At 43.7% G+C, this 13,261-nt stretch overlaps 1 protein-coding gene across 7 annotated transcripts in view; it reads right to left on the bottom strand.

Annotated features, from left to right (window-relative positions):
• The window catches only part of akt3a (AKT serine/threonine kinase 3a), a 378,634-nt gene extending 366,730 nt beyond the window's left edge, over positions 1-11,904 (bottom strand). For 3 of the 7 annotated variants that reach the window (XM_085979813.1, XM_085979818.1, XM_085979817.1), the window contains exons 1-2: positions 11,675-11,903; positions 9,232-9,382 (exon numbers count right to left, since the gene is read on the bottom strand). In XM_085979813.1, coding sequence (XP_085835939.1) covers positions 9,232-9,277 — 46 coding nt within the window. In that variant the 5' untranslated portion in view covers positions 9,278-9,382; positions 11,675-11,903. Of the gene's footprint in view, positions 1-8,049; positions 8,164-9,231; positions 9,383-11,674 lie in introns of all 7 variants that reach the window. The other 4 variants (XM_085979815.1, XM_085979816.1, XM_085979837.1 and 1 more) reach the window with 4 other exon arrangements.
• Between the last annotated feature and the right edge of the window lie 1,357 nt (positions 11,905-13,261).

Genomic DNA, 13,261 nt, shown 5'->3' with positions numbered 1-13,261 from the left:
CATTGTTCAGCGTGACTTAATTTCTAAACTGATTAATTTCTATTCTCAGTAATTCATCTTCTTCAGAAAAGAATCCAAAAGTTAACATTCATCAGCCAGTACCTATTCATTTTTACTTTGACATAATATTTATTATAGGTGTCTACATTTGCTTCCTGTGTATGCAACTTATGCTCCTCTTCGACACTAGTTTCTGGTTCTACTTCCACCACACACAACCCTACTTCCCACTCTATGCCCTACTGCGTTCTCTTTCTCCCCCACAAGCTGCTCTTCTTGTCTCTTTCCTGAATGCCGGGCCTAATTATGCTTCCTTTTTTTTACCCCAATACCCACTGCTCCTCCTGCAATCCACTGACCCCCTTCTGTCCCAATCGGCAGAATCTCTTCCCACCAACTCTCCTGCCTGTCCACTGGTCAGACTGTACTTCCTTTGTGCTTTTCTTCCTTCCTTGCTAATTAATTTCTTCCCACCAAACATAACTCTACTTCCCACAGCTCATGCATACAAAATTGACGGGCAAAAAAAGACCAGTTGGTCCATCAAACTTGCCTCACATTCATGATGGCTACAGCATCATGAATAGACACTTCCAACCCTGGTAGGCATGTAATCTCCTGGGAGAGGCAAACAAAGAGAGAAAAATCCAGGGCCAATAAAGGGGGAAAAAAAACTCTAAAATTCCTCTCCGACCCCCTCAGGTGATCAAAACTATTCCAGGAGATTACAAGGACCACTGTTACCTGTAAAGCCAGTTACTTTCTATATGATGCGATCTCTGCCCCAGTCAGTCAGTCAGTCAGTCAGTCAGTCAACCAACCATGACTCTGCTTCCAATTATCCACTATTTGTTTTCTCCCACATTGTAAAGTTCTGTCTGCCACACAGTATTTCCCCCCAACCAAACCCAATCTGCTTTCTACCATCCACTCTATTTTCTCCCCTTCCCCCTCCACACCTGACTCACTTAATATAATCAACTCTTCTCTATACACTTCCTACAAATGTGTCACGTCTTTGGATTTTTTATTAACCTTTTTCCAAGGAAAGGATCTAGAAAGAAGTTAATTTAAATTGTGATCTGTGAAGCAAGGTTTAACAGGAGTAGGACTGGCAAGTGTGCATTAGGTTTCCCAACAGCCTGGAAACAATAAAAGACAGTTTGACATTCCAGTGGCCATTCATACTTAATGTTGCTAGAACAACCTGATTCAACAACAAGTATTTATATAGTGCCTTTAACGTAGTAAAAGGTCCCAAGGCGCTTCACAGGAGTATTCAAAGACAAAACATTTGACACCGAGCGACACAAGGAGAAATTAGGGCAGGTGGTCAAAGAGGTAGGTTTTAAGGAGCATCTTAAAGGAGGGAAGAGAGGTAGAGAGGTTTAGGCAGGGAATTCCAGAGCTTAGGGCCTAGGCAACAATGGTTGAGTGATTATAATCAAGGATGTGCAAGAGGGCAGAATTAGAGGAACGCAGATATCTCATGGGGTTGTGGGGCTGAAGGAGATTAGAGATAGGGAGGCTCGAGGCCATGGAGGGATTTGAAAACAAGGATGAGAATTCTGAAATCGAGGCGTTGCTTAACCGGGAGCCAATGTAGGTCCGTGAGCACAGGGGTGATGGGTGAACGGGACTTGGTACGAGTTAGGACGCGGGCAGCCGAGTTTTGGATCACCTCAAGTTTACATGGGGTAGAATGTGGGAAGCCAGCTAGGAGTGCGTTGGAATAGTCAAGTCTAGAGGCCATGGATGAGGGTTTCAGCAGATGAGCTGAGGCAAGGGTGGAGACGGGCAAGGTTACAGAGGTGGAAATAGGCAGTCTTAGTTATGCTGTGGATATGTGGTTGGAAGCTCATTTCAGGGTCAATTATGACACCAAGGTTGCGAACAGTGTGGTTCAGCCTCAGACACATGTTAGGGAGAGGGATGGAGTCAGTGGCTAGGGAACAGAGTTTGTGGCGGGAACCAAAAACAATGGCTTCGGTCTTCCCAATATTTAATTGGAGAAAATTTCTGCTCATCCAGAACTGGATGTCGGACAAGCAGTCTGACAATTTGGAGACCGTGGAGGGGTCGTGAGAAGTGGTAGTGAGGTAGAGCCAAGTGTCGTCACCTTGTAGATGAGAAATAGGAGGGGGCGAAGGATAGATCCTTGGGGGACACCAGAGGTAATGATGCGGGAGCGGGAAGAGAAGCCATTGTAGGTGATTCTCTGATGACGATTAGCTAGATAAGAATGGAACCAGGTGAGTGCAGTCCCACCCAGCTGGACGACAGCGGAGAGGCGATGGAGAAGGATGGAGTGGTCAACCACATTAAAGGCTGTAGACAAGTCAAGAAGGTCAAGGAGAGTTAGTTTACCTTTGTCACAGTCACAAAAAATGTCATTTGAAATATGTATGGTGATTGCAAGATAGGCTGTTGGACTCCGCTCTTTGGGGGGGGGGGGGGGGGGGGGTGGGAGGTGGGCTATTCAGTTTTGAATTGAGGCAGGTTTTTAAAAAAAAGAAACAGAGAGTCACAAAGTCAATCAGGTAGCAATGTGCTGCGTAAAGCTTAAAAAGACAGGAGACTGCAGGGAGAGAGATGAGTCCCTGGGCTGTAGGACAGAATGCAGAGAGATTATTCCGTTTAAAGTTAAGTAAGACAACCCAACGAGAGGGAAGGGGGAATCACGTTCTTTATTTTCTTTGTGAATTGTAGTGTTCAGTCTGCATTCAGAGAGATTGAAGAAATACATGTGTAAAAGACAAATATCCGGTTCAAATCGCAAGATGGTTAATATAGTGCCTTTAACATAAAAATATCCTAAGGCTCTTCAGAGACGGGATCAAAAATAAATTTGATGTAGAGCCAAAGGAGGAGCTATTAGCAGGGATGACCATAAACTTAGTTAAAAGAGGTGGATTTTAAGGAGGAGACAGAGGTGGAGCAGCAGAGGGTTTTAGGGAAGGAATTCCAGAGCACATGGCCTATGTGGCTTAAGGCTCGGCTGCCAATGTTTTTGGGGGGGGGGGGGGGGGGGCGGTGGGGGCAGGGGTACAAAAGGCCAGATTCAAAAGTTCTTTTGTTGGTGGGGGGGGTGGGGGGCGCAGCAAGAGGTTACAGGGTGTGAAGCAAGTTGTGGAGCTAGGAAGTATGAGGCCACAAAGGGATTTAAACACAAGGATGAAAATTTTAAATTTGAGGTGTTGGGAAACCAGGAGCCAATGTAGATCAGCGAGGACAAGGGTAATGGATGAATCTGTCTTGGCACAGCATATGACATGAGCAGCAACATTTTGGATGGTGGAGGGTGAAAGACTGGCCAGGAGAGTATTGGAACAGTCAAGTCTCGAGGTGACAAAGGCATGGATGAGGGTTTAAGCAGCTGATGGACTGAGGTAAGGGCAGAGTCAGAGGAGGTTACAGAGGTGGAAGCAAGCAGTCTTTGCGATGATGGGGATATGCAGTAGGAAGCCCAGTTCAGGGTCAAATAGGACGTCAGAGTTGCAAACAGTCTGGTTCAGCCTAAGACAGTAGTCGGGGAGTGGGAAGATGACAGCTTCAGTCTTCCAAATGTTGAGCTGGGGAAAATTGTGACTCATTCAAGACTGCATTTCAAACAAGCAGCCTGACAACAAGGGCAGTGGGTGTGTTGAGAGAGGGAGAGTTCGGTGTCATCAATGTATATTTGGAACCCGATACCATGTCTCCAGACGTTGCCAGGGTCAGCATGTAGATGAGAAAAAGATTTTGGGGGGGGCGGGGGCAAAAGAGGGAACCATTTATGACATCAGCTAGTACAAGTAGACAGAAGGCAGTGTGAGTTAACTCTCATAAAAGTAAGATATTCAGACTACTTACAGAAGCAACTGGCACCACTGATCCAGAGAAAGGACCTACAACAGGGGAGACTTGAATTCATAACAAAATGTCATGCCTACTCCCAACGGTCAGATAAAACCCTTATTGTTATGAAACACTACCAACATCACAGGAGATCTACTAGTAGGTTTATTAAAGTTTTGTTCTGAAAAGATTTCATATGACATTCTTCTACTTCTACTATAGCAAAATATTTCCAGCAATATAAACCTTGGCCAAATTAAGCTTGAGTTTAAAATTTAGCTTTACCATCTGCAAAAAGTGGTAAGAGAGAATGAACAAGGCATGTGAAAGACTCCACGCTGAGGTGTGAGGGTTCTCTATTGCTCCTGAAATGGGTAAAATAGGCTTTTCTTTGGTTTACTCTTTAAAATAATTGCATATGAAGTACTTCTATTATTTATTAGTTTGTGATAAGGCTGCAATGAATATATCTCATTTTTTGTTAAAGCTGAACTTAAAACAATCTTTGAAACTTAAACACGTCACAATTTAGAATAAAATTAAGCTTTAATAAAAATGTAAAAGTTTTTTTTCACCCCCCACATAGATAGCCTAATGACAACGTTAGACTGCTAATAAGTTTTAAGCCAGCAGATACAGTGCAGAATGAAAACAAACCATTATGATTTAACTACTGAAGAATTCAAAGATTATTAAAAACAATAATTACAGAGGCCTCAAATATTACTACATCTAGTTTATTTTAGGTCCTACTAACAATTCAAGGCTCAGGTCCAAAGATAGATTAGGGATAAAAAGTTTTGAAACAATTTGATAAACTTACTACTGATCAGCTTTTAGAAGGTAATCAGAATTAAAAGAAGACAGCTTCATATCAGGTCGATAAAATATTAAAATGATTCTCACCAGTTTTACTCCTTTACGAAGTTGGAAAGTTATAATTACCATTATGTTTGTGTGTAATTTACATTTTATACATGTGAAAAAATTACAGTAATTCTATATAATACAAATGAGCTCTAGATTGTTGGATTACACTGGTTTTGTTTCTCCTACATTGTCACAAGCAGCTTTTGGGACACATTAACCTTCCAAGATAAAGCATACAAACACCAAGTACATACATACCGATACATGTAGCCCTTCATACCTGAACAGCGGACACTCAAGTATATTCTAAAAATGGCAATAAACGAAGAGCTGACAAAACTCAAACTGTAGGCCAACACCACTTGGTTTATGTTCTACAAGCTGCTGGCTCCTGCTATGTATTATTTATTTAACAAAATGCCTTTTGATTTGTTCTTGGGATGTGGGCAAAGCGGGCATGTCAGGAGGATATGTGACTTAGGTTGTGGGGGGGGGGTGGGGGGGGGGAGCAGGGGAAGACTTGATGGTGATGGTGTTCCCATGATATTACTGCTCGTCTTTCTTGGTGGTAGAGATCATGGTGCTGGGGGGGGGGGGGGGGGGGGGTGTAGTCCAAGTAAACTTTGTACTTGAATAGCAGGTTCAACATATTGCCTTTTCACCAGTGACCAGGCTGCAATACATTCCAGATTGTTGGAATGAATGCCTCCTCCCTTTCAGCTATAAGGTTTCTACATGAAATGAGATTAGCAGTCTCAATTCCTTGCCCGGGCCTAAAACACAACATTTACCACAATTTACCACAAACAGCTACTAATCGTCACTTTTATTCCAGAAGCAATAAGGACAGCCAAGACAAAGTGGAAAAAACCCACTGGTCCAAGGCTGGGAATAAAGCACGTTGTCGAGACACAATACAGAGCTTCACTGCGTCTAATTGCGGCATATTCCTAACCTCACTGCTTGAAGACGACACTGGGTGACACAAATGGAAAAAGTATTCCATTTCCCAGCTCCAACATCACTCGGCTTGATACACATGAAAGTTCACTTTTTTTGCAGTTTCAAGTTTAGATATTTTGTTTTAAACACCTCTACTCAAAAAATGTATTATATTGAGTGCTGAAGATAGTATGATAAAGGGAAGTAGCAGCATGGAAGAGAGTTCCTGAACATGACAGCATCAGAAACTTATCATTGGACAGTATTGTTAATCCAGGATCCTTCAGTGATCTAGCCATTAAAACTGAGTATTAATTTCAGCTGCTTTACACAACTGGGCTAAGTAACTGCAATCTAATTTCCCCAATGACTTATTTAAACAAGAATTCACACAAACATGTCAGAGTTAATCCTGACCCCTTCTAAAGGATTCTTTTTAAGTGAATCTGTAATAAGCTCTCTTTTTTGAAGAGTTGCAATACTGGGTCCATTAGTAGGACTAAAACATACACTAAGGCTACACTCTTGTGTAGAATGCTAACCTAGCAGCATATCTATTATTTAATTTATCCAACACTGGAACCAAAGCAATTCTAAGTAAAGTACTGCGCTCTCTGTTGTGTTAAAAAAATGCCATTATCAAAACAATCACACCATACTCAGATCTGAAGTATCAACTGACATCAGACCATCACGTTCCAAAAATCCATGAATGGACCCTTGTAGCCAGTAACTTTTGAAAGATCATTCATACTGCTAATCAGCATAAAATCACATGACAATTTCTGCTCAGCATACAAGATTATGTAAAGGAAACAAGAATAGATGTTAATAAAACTGACTTCCATACTTCTGTTCATTTATGGAATTACGGAAGTATTTTGTTTGTAAGTTAGTGTTCCTTATAAAAAAAGTGCTTTCTCAAGGTCGGGTCTGGAATGCCGTTAGAGGAAGCTAACAAATAAAAACCTTAATAACTGCATTGAAACTGATTTACAAAGACTGCTTTTTAATTAATATAGATAGTGAATACCAGGAATTTAAAGACTAATTGAGAGAACTGATTATTTTCCAAGCCACAAGAGTGGAATTTCAGCATTTTATACACAGCTAAACTGAGAATATAGAACAGAGGAGGTTATGGGGAGATTTAATAAATGTGTTCAGAATGATGAGGGATTTTGATAGAGTAAATAAGGAGAAACTGTTTCCACTGGCAGGTGGATCGCAAAAGAACCAGAGGAGAGGTGGGGAGAATTGTTTTCTGCAGGGTGTTATGATGATCTGGAATATGCTGCCTGAAAGGGTGGTGGAAGCAGATTCAGTAACTTTCAAAAGGGAATTGGATATATACAGTACTTGAAAAGGAAAAAAATAGCAGGACTATGGGGACTAATTTGATAGCTCTTTCAAAGAGCCGGCACAGGCACAATGGGCCGAACGGCCTTCTACGTTGTAAGATTTTATGATAAAATGAAAAACATTGCAGTATATGTTGAATGCCTAACAAATAAGCAAGTTATTTAGATATAAAACACTTCTTAAAAGGGAATACTGTAAAGGGAAAACAAGTTTTGAGCACATCATCAAAAATCAGTCCTTCAAATCATGCACCAAAGTGAGAAATACAATTCATTTCTGCAGATTAACCCTTACCCAGGTGATAACTAGGAACTCCAAACCGTTAATACGGCAGCACAGTGGCATAGTGGTTAGCACTGTTGCCTCACAGCGCCAGGGACCCGGGTTCGAATCCGGCCTCGGGCGACTGTCTGTGTGGAGTTTGCACATTCTCCCCGTGTTTGCGTGGGTTTACTCCGGGTACTCCGGTTTCCTCCCACAGTCCAAAGATGTGCAGGTTAGGTTGATTGGCTATGATAAATTGACCCTTAGTGTTAGGGGGATTAAATACGTGGGGTTACGGGGATAGGGTGGGATATGTGTAGGGGTTACGGGGATCGGGTGGGATATGTGTCGGTGCAGGCTCGATGGGCCGAAATGGCCTCTATCTGCACTGTTGTGATTCTGTGATTCTGTGAATACTGCAAGTGTGACTAATACTCAAGTATTTAGACAATGAAAGTGCAAAGTGTAAACTGTAAAGTAATTATTGTAATGTTTCAGAAAACTTATATTAGGATCATACCTTCAGGTGCTAAATCTGTTGGTCTCGTCTTAATCTAATTTCCCCTGCAAACACCTCTATTATAGTAGCTGTTTTTCAGTTTCTATAATAAATCAGCTGCAACAAGCATCAGTGATCTTTTTAAACCAAAAAAAAAAATCACACAGCCCAAAATGTTTGAGATTATTCTGCAATTACTATTTACACATGAATCAACAAGACACATGATCAATTTTCTGTGACAGTTTGCTTTTTCAATAGGAAATTCTACTTACATATTCCACCAACATTAATCCTGCAACAGTAGTTCATAGTTCCATGATTTGCAAGAGGTTAACACTGCAGATTCAATGTCAGCATTAAACATTGCATACAGGCAAGATAGAAATCTAGCAAAAAAAATGATAAATCTCAAACAGATTGTTATCAGCAAAATTTATGGCAACTGATTATTTTAATAAAAACTAACTTTAAAACTCATGGGCCACTTCAGTTTTAAGTCACAAAAGGTGTCACATTTCTTCTCATAGCAGACTAGACCATCAATTCCCTTCCCTCTGACAATCGTCCAGCCAGATTAAAAGTAATCATACACAGTAAAGAGCTTTCTGAAACAACATTACAAAACAAAGCATTTCTAATGGAGCACATTCTTCAACAGGAGAACTGCAGTCTGAGTTTTACCTATGTTTAAAATGAATGTTGAACATTGATACTTATACCCATCTGTAAAGCCTTGATAGCGAGATTAAAAACAAACCTACATACTATTATCTTGTCATTGACCTTTACCTCTTCTATCCAATTACAGGCCTTAATATATGCAAGAACTATGGCCATCCCCCCTTAAAACAACACTAGATGTTACAATTAAAACACCAGCGTTAGACAAATGCACAACCCTCCACAGGGAGGCAAGTCACTGTGAAGTAAACAGGAAATTATTTTGTCATTTCCAAAGTCCCTAATCACTTACTCTATTTTTAAGATCACACAAGCGAACAAACATACGCCACTAAGGACCAACTGCAAACATTACCACTAAAACAATTGAACACAAAAGAAACAATGGATCCAAGCCAAAACTAATATATAAACAGATCTGTTTCCTATTTTGAATATCATCTAATAAATGCGCAACTGGAGTAGGCATGACTCATAAGTTCTAAAATCTGATCGAAAATTATCTTCTTGAAGCGACGGGTCAAACATTCCGAATCAAAATTGAAACGTGTTTACAAGCCACAAATTGAGCGAGTATTATGCCGATTACGTCAGCGTCGAAAACACGCTGTCGTGTACCGTTCCCATACACACACACAAAACTCCACTCTTTACTCTCGCTCCTCCCCGCCCTCCCCGTCTCAAGTCACCCATCCTCAAAATCCGGGTCCATTCTTTAATTTGCTGACAATTTGGGGGCGCGTACGGTACAAATAAAATAACAGCAACCTTACCCCTTTTCTGCACCCATCCTTCCTTGACAATGGTGATATCGCTCATGTTAGCTGTTCCCCGCGAGCCCAGCTAGCCGAGCAAGTCTTTTGGACCGTCTCTGCCCTTCCCACCGCTCTCTCCTCAAGGCGACTTCCAATCCGATAGCCACTGCTGTCAAGGAAAACAAAACCACAACTTGAACACAAAATATGACGCACTTAATGACCACAACATTTCAATCTCAGTCTTCTGATACTTCAGTAACATACTTTATCAGAACATTTAAAGCTGAGGGAAAACCGTTTTCACAAACAGGCCTGCGCATAATTAGGGATTACATAAGCAGGCTTGGTTCGTCAGTTTGATCTAATAACGAAGTTGCTTTAAAACAAAAATTGAGAGAATCAATAGGTCCATTTGAAAAAAAAATCAAATTACTTCCATGCATATAATTGGCAAATGAAGTTCAACACAGATAAATGTGAGGTATTACATTTTGGTAGGAAGAATAGGGAGATCACTTATCACCTGGAGTGTGAGAGTCTAAGTGAGGTAGAGGAACAAAGGTATCTGAGTACAAATACACAAATCACAAAGTTGTGACACAGGTTAATAAGGCCATTAAAAAAAACAAGCACTAGGGTTTATTTCTAGAGGTATAGAATTGAAAAGTAGGGAAGTTATGCTAAACCTGTATCGAACCTTGGTTAGACCACACGAAGAATCGCGTACAGTTCTGGTCGCCATATTATAAAAAGGATATAGCGGCACTGGAGAGGGTGCAGAGAAGATTTACAAGGATGATACCAGAAATGCGATGGTATACGTTTCAGAAAAGGATGAACAGGCTGGGTCTCTTTTCTCTTGAAAAAAGGCCGAGGGGTGACCCAATAGAGGTCTTTAAAATTATGAAAGGTTTTGATAGAGTGGATACAGAGAGTGTTTCCACTTGTGGGGAAGAGCATAACTAGAGGCCATCAATAGAAGATAGTCACCAAGAAATCCAATAGGGAATTCCGAAGAAACTTCTTTACCCAGGGAGTGGTGAGAATGTGGAACTCGCTACCACAGGGAGTAGTTGAAGTGAATAGTATAGATGCATTTAAGGGGAGGCTAGATAAGCATATGAAGGAGAAGGGAATACAGGGTTATACTGATAGATTTAGATGAGGAAAGACAAGAGGAGGCTCAAGTACAGCATGAAGCTAGCATGGACTGGTTGGGCTGAATGGCCTGTTTCTGTGCCGTATATCCTATGTAAGCCTATGCATAATTGGGAATGCTATAAGTGGTCAGTTCCCCATATGCTATTTTGGGCAGGACTCTTAAGTGCCAGTAATTTATTTTAAAACCATCAAAGGCTTGCCTTTATTGATCAATTTTTATTGTCCATTATTTTTGGAGCCTTATTCATAAATCTATTCACCTACACCCCACCCTGCATTGTGTCATGACAGGTTTGTATAGTATTAAATAATCTATTTTAAAGCCTAACTTAAGTGTTTGTCTTTCATATTTGAGCCATTAACATTTAGTTTTTAAAAAAATCAGAATGAGACAAACATTTCTACAGCAGACGCTGTGTAGACGTGGTCAGTCTACACCCTCCACCCAGGGCCCTTTACTTTGACAAGTTTATAAATAAAAACCTTGTTTGTTGAGACAATAAAGCAAAATTAAACAAAAATGCCCGGCAACAAACATCCATAACAATCTGACACGTGTTATTTTTCTCAGAAATCAAGACAAAAACAATCTGTCGCCAAGTAAGTCTGGTGTGTTTGAGCGTCTCATTAAAAAGGATAAAACGTGTTGGGTGAACCTGAAGGAAGTGTAAGGGACTATCTGGGCAGGATTTATAATAAGCAGCCGGCGCTTTATTTATTCCTGATCGACTGTGCAAAAAAAAATAATCCAGAAAATGAAAATTCCATCTTGTTAAAACAAACAACACACAGACAGGCCTCTACACCCACCAACATCCCCTTCCTCCTTCATCATCCAGATAAATTCAGCACTGGCATAAAAACAAGCAGTCGGGAAAGACTGCAAGGAAACATCAGCAAATTATAACCAGAGTTGTTGCCGGTCTCCGCCGGTGGAATTGTGGTGTGAATGGTGCAAAGTTATTGGGGGGGGGGGGGGGGGGGGGGGTGAGTTAGTAGTAGTTGTGGTGATGGAGGAGACTGGTGTACACTAGGCCACAATCAGAAACCCCTCCTCATCATCATCATCCCCCTTCCACCAAAGTCTCCCACTTTTCACATACACCGCCCGCCTCATCCTTCTTCAATACGTTTTAAAAAACGCTGGCGGCTTCTGTAAAGGGGAGAGGGGGATCAGCCGGCCCGACAGCCACCTCCCCCCGAACCCCCGCCGCCGCCAGCGGCCGGCTGTCTGTCTGTCTGTCTGTCTGGCTTCCTATGCCCATCCCATGCCCACATCTCCATCCTCCTCCCTTACCTTCAGACTCAGGGCTCCGCCGGCCGGCTCGGCTCACTCAGCCGCCCACCGACCCTCTCACTCACTCACTCACTCAGGAGCTGTCCTTCGGGGCAGCTCGGCTGGCTGTGTATTTTTTTGTTGTTGTTGTTGATGCTGATGGTGGTGATTTATTTTTAAAGGTATTTTAATTGTTTCACATTGAAACTCCGGCTCCGTCTGTTCTTGTTGACTTTGAGGAGGAAAACTCCTGACGTCACTAACGACGCGTCTCGTGCTCCGGCCGTTACTGGGAGGAAATCTCGCGAGATCCGACTGTGTGGTTCAAGCCGCCGCCCGCGCTTCACCCCCTCACCCTTCACCCGCTAACCCCCTAACCCTTCACCTCCTCACACCCCCTAACCCTTCACCCCATCCCCCTCACACCCCCTAACCCTTCACCCCATCCCCCCTCACCCCCTAACCATTCACCCCATCCCCCCTCACACTCCCTACCCTTCACCCCATCCCCCTCATACCCCCTAACCCTTCACCTTCACCCCATCCCTCCTCACACCCACTCACCCTTCCTCACCCCATCCCCCTCACAACCCCTAACCCTTCACACTCACCCCATCCCCCTCACACACCCTAACCCTTCACCCCCACCCTACACCCCATCCCCCTACCCTTCACCCCTAACCCTTCAACCCCAACCCCTCTCTCAACCCCCAACCCTTCACCCATCCCCCCTCACACCCCTAACCCTCACCCCTCACCCTTCACCCACCCTCACACCCCCTAACCCTTCACCCCCTCACCCCATCCCCCTCTCACCCTAACCCTTCACACCACATCCCCCTCACACCCCCTAACCCTCACCCATCCCCCTCACACCCCCTAACCCTTCACACCCTCACACCCCTAACCCTTCACCCCATCCCCCTCACACCCCCCTAACCCTTCACCCCTCACCCTAACCCTTCACCCCATCCCCCCTCACACCCCTAACCCTTCACCCCATCCCCCCACACACACCCTCACCCTCACACCCCTAACTCCCCAACCTAACCCTTCACCCCATCCCCGTCACACTCCCTAACCCTTCACCCCATCCCCCTTACACCCCCTATCCCTTCACCCCATCCCCCTCACCCCCTAACCCTTCACCCCATCCCCCTCACACCCCCTAACCCCCAACCTAACCCCAACCCTTCACCCCATCCCCCTTACACCCCTAACCCTTCACCCCCTCACCCTAACCCTTCACCCATCCCCCTCACACCCCCTAATCCTTCACCCCCTCACCCTTCACCCCATCCCCCCTCACACCCCCTAACCCCCCAACCTAACCCTTCACCCCATCCCCCCTCACACCCCTTAACCCCCCAACCTAACCCTTCACCCCATCCACCCTCACACCCCCCAACCTAACCCTTCACCCCCTCAACCCCCTCCACTCACCCTAACCCCCAAACCCTACCCTTCAGCCCCTCACCCCACTCCACTCACCCTAAACCCCAAACCCTACCCTTCACCCCTCACCCCCACTCTACTCACCCTAACCCTTCACCCCTCCATTCACCCTAACCCCCAACCCTACCCTTCACTCCTCCCCCTCACACCCCC

This window comes from Somniosus microcephalus, chromosome 3, assembly GCF_052327205.1.
Source record: "Somniosus microcephalus isolate GS21.2 chromosome 3, FLI_Smic_1.0, whole genome shotgun sequence".
NCBI classification, from domain to species: Eukaryota; Metazoa; Chordata; class Chondrichthyes; order Squaliformes; family Somniosidae; genus Somniosus; species Somniosus microcephalus.
This window is presented reverse-complemented; position numbering and strand designations above follow the sequence as displayed.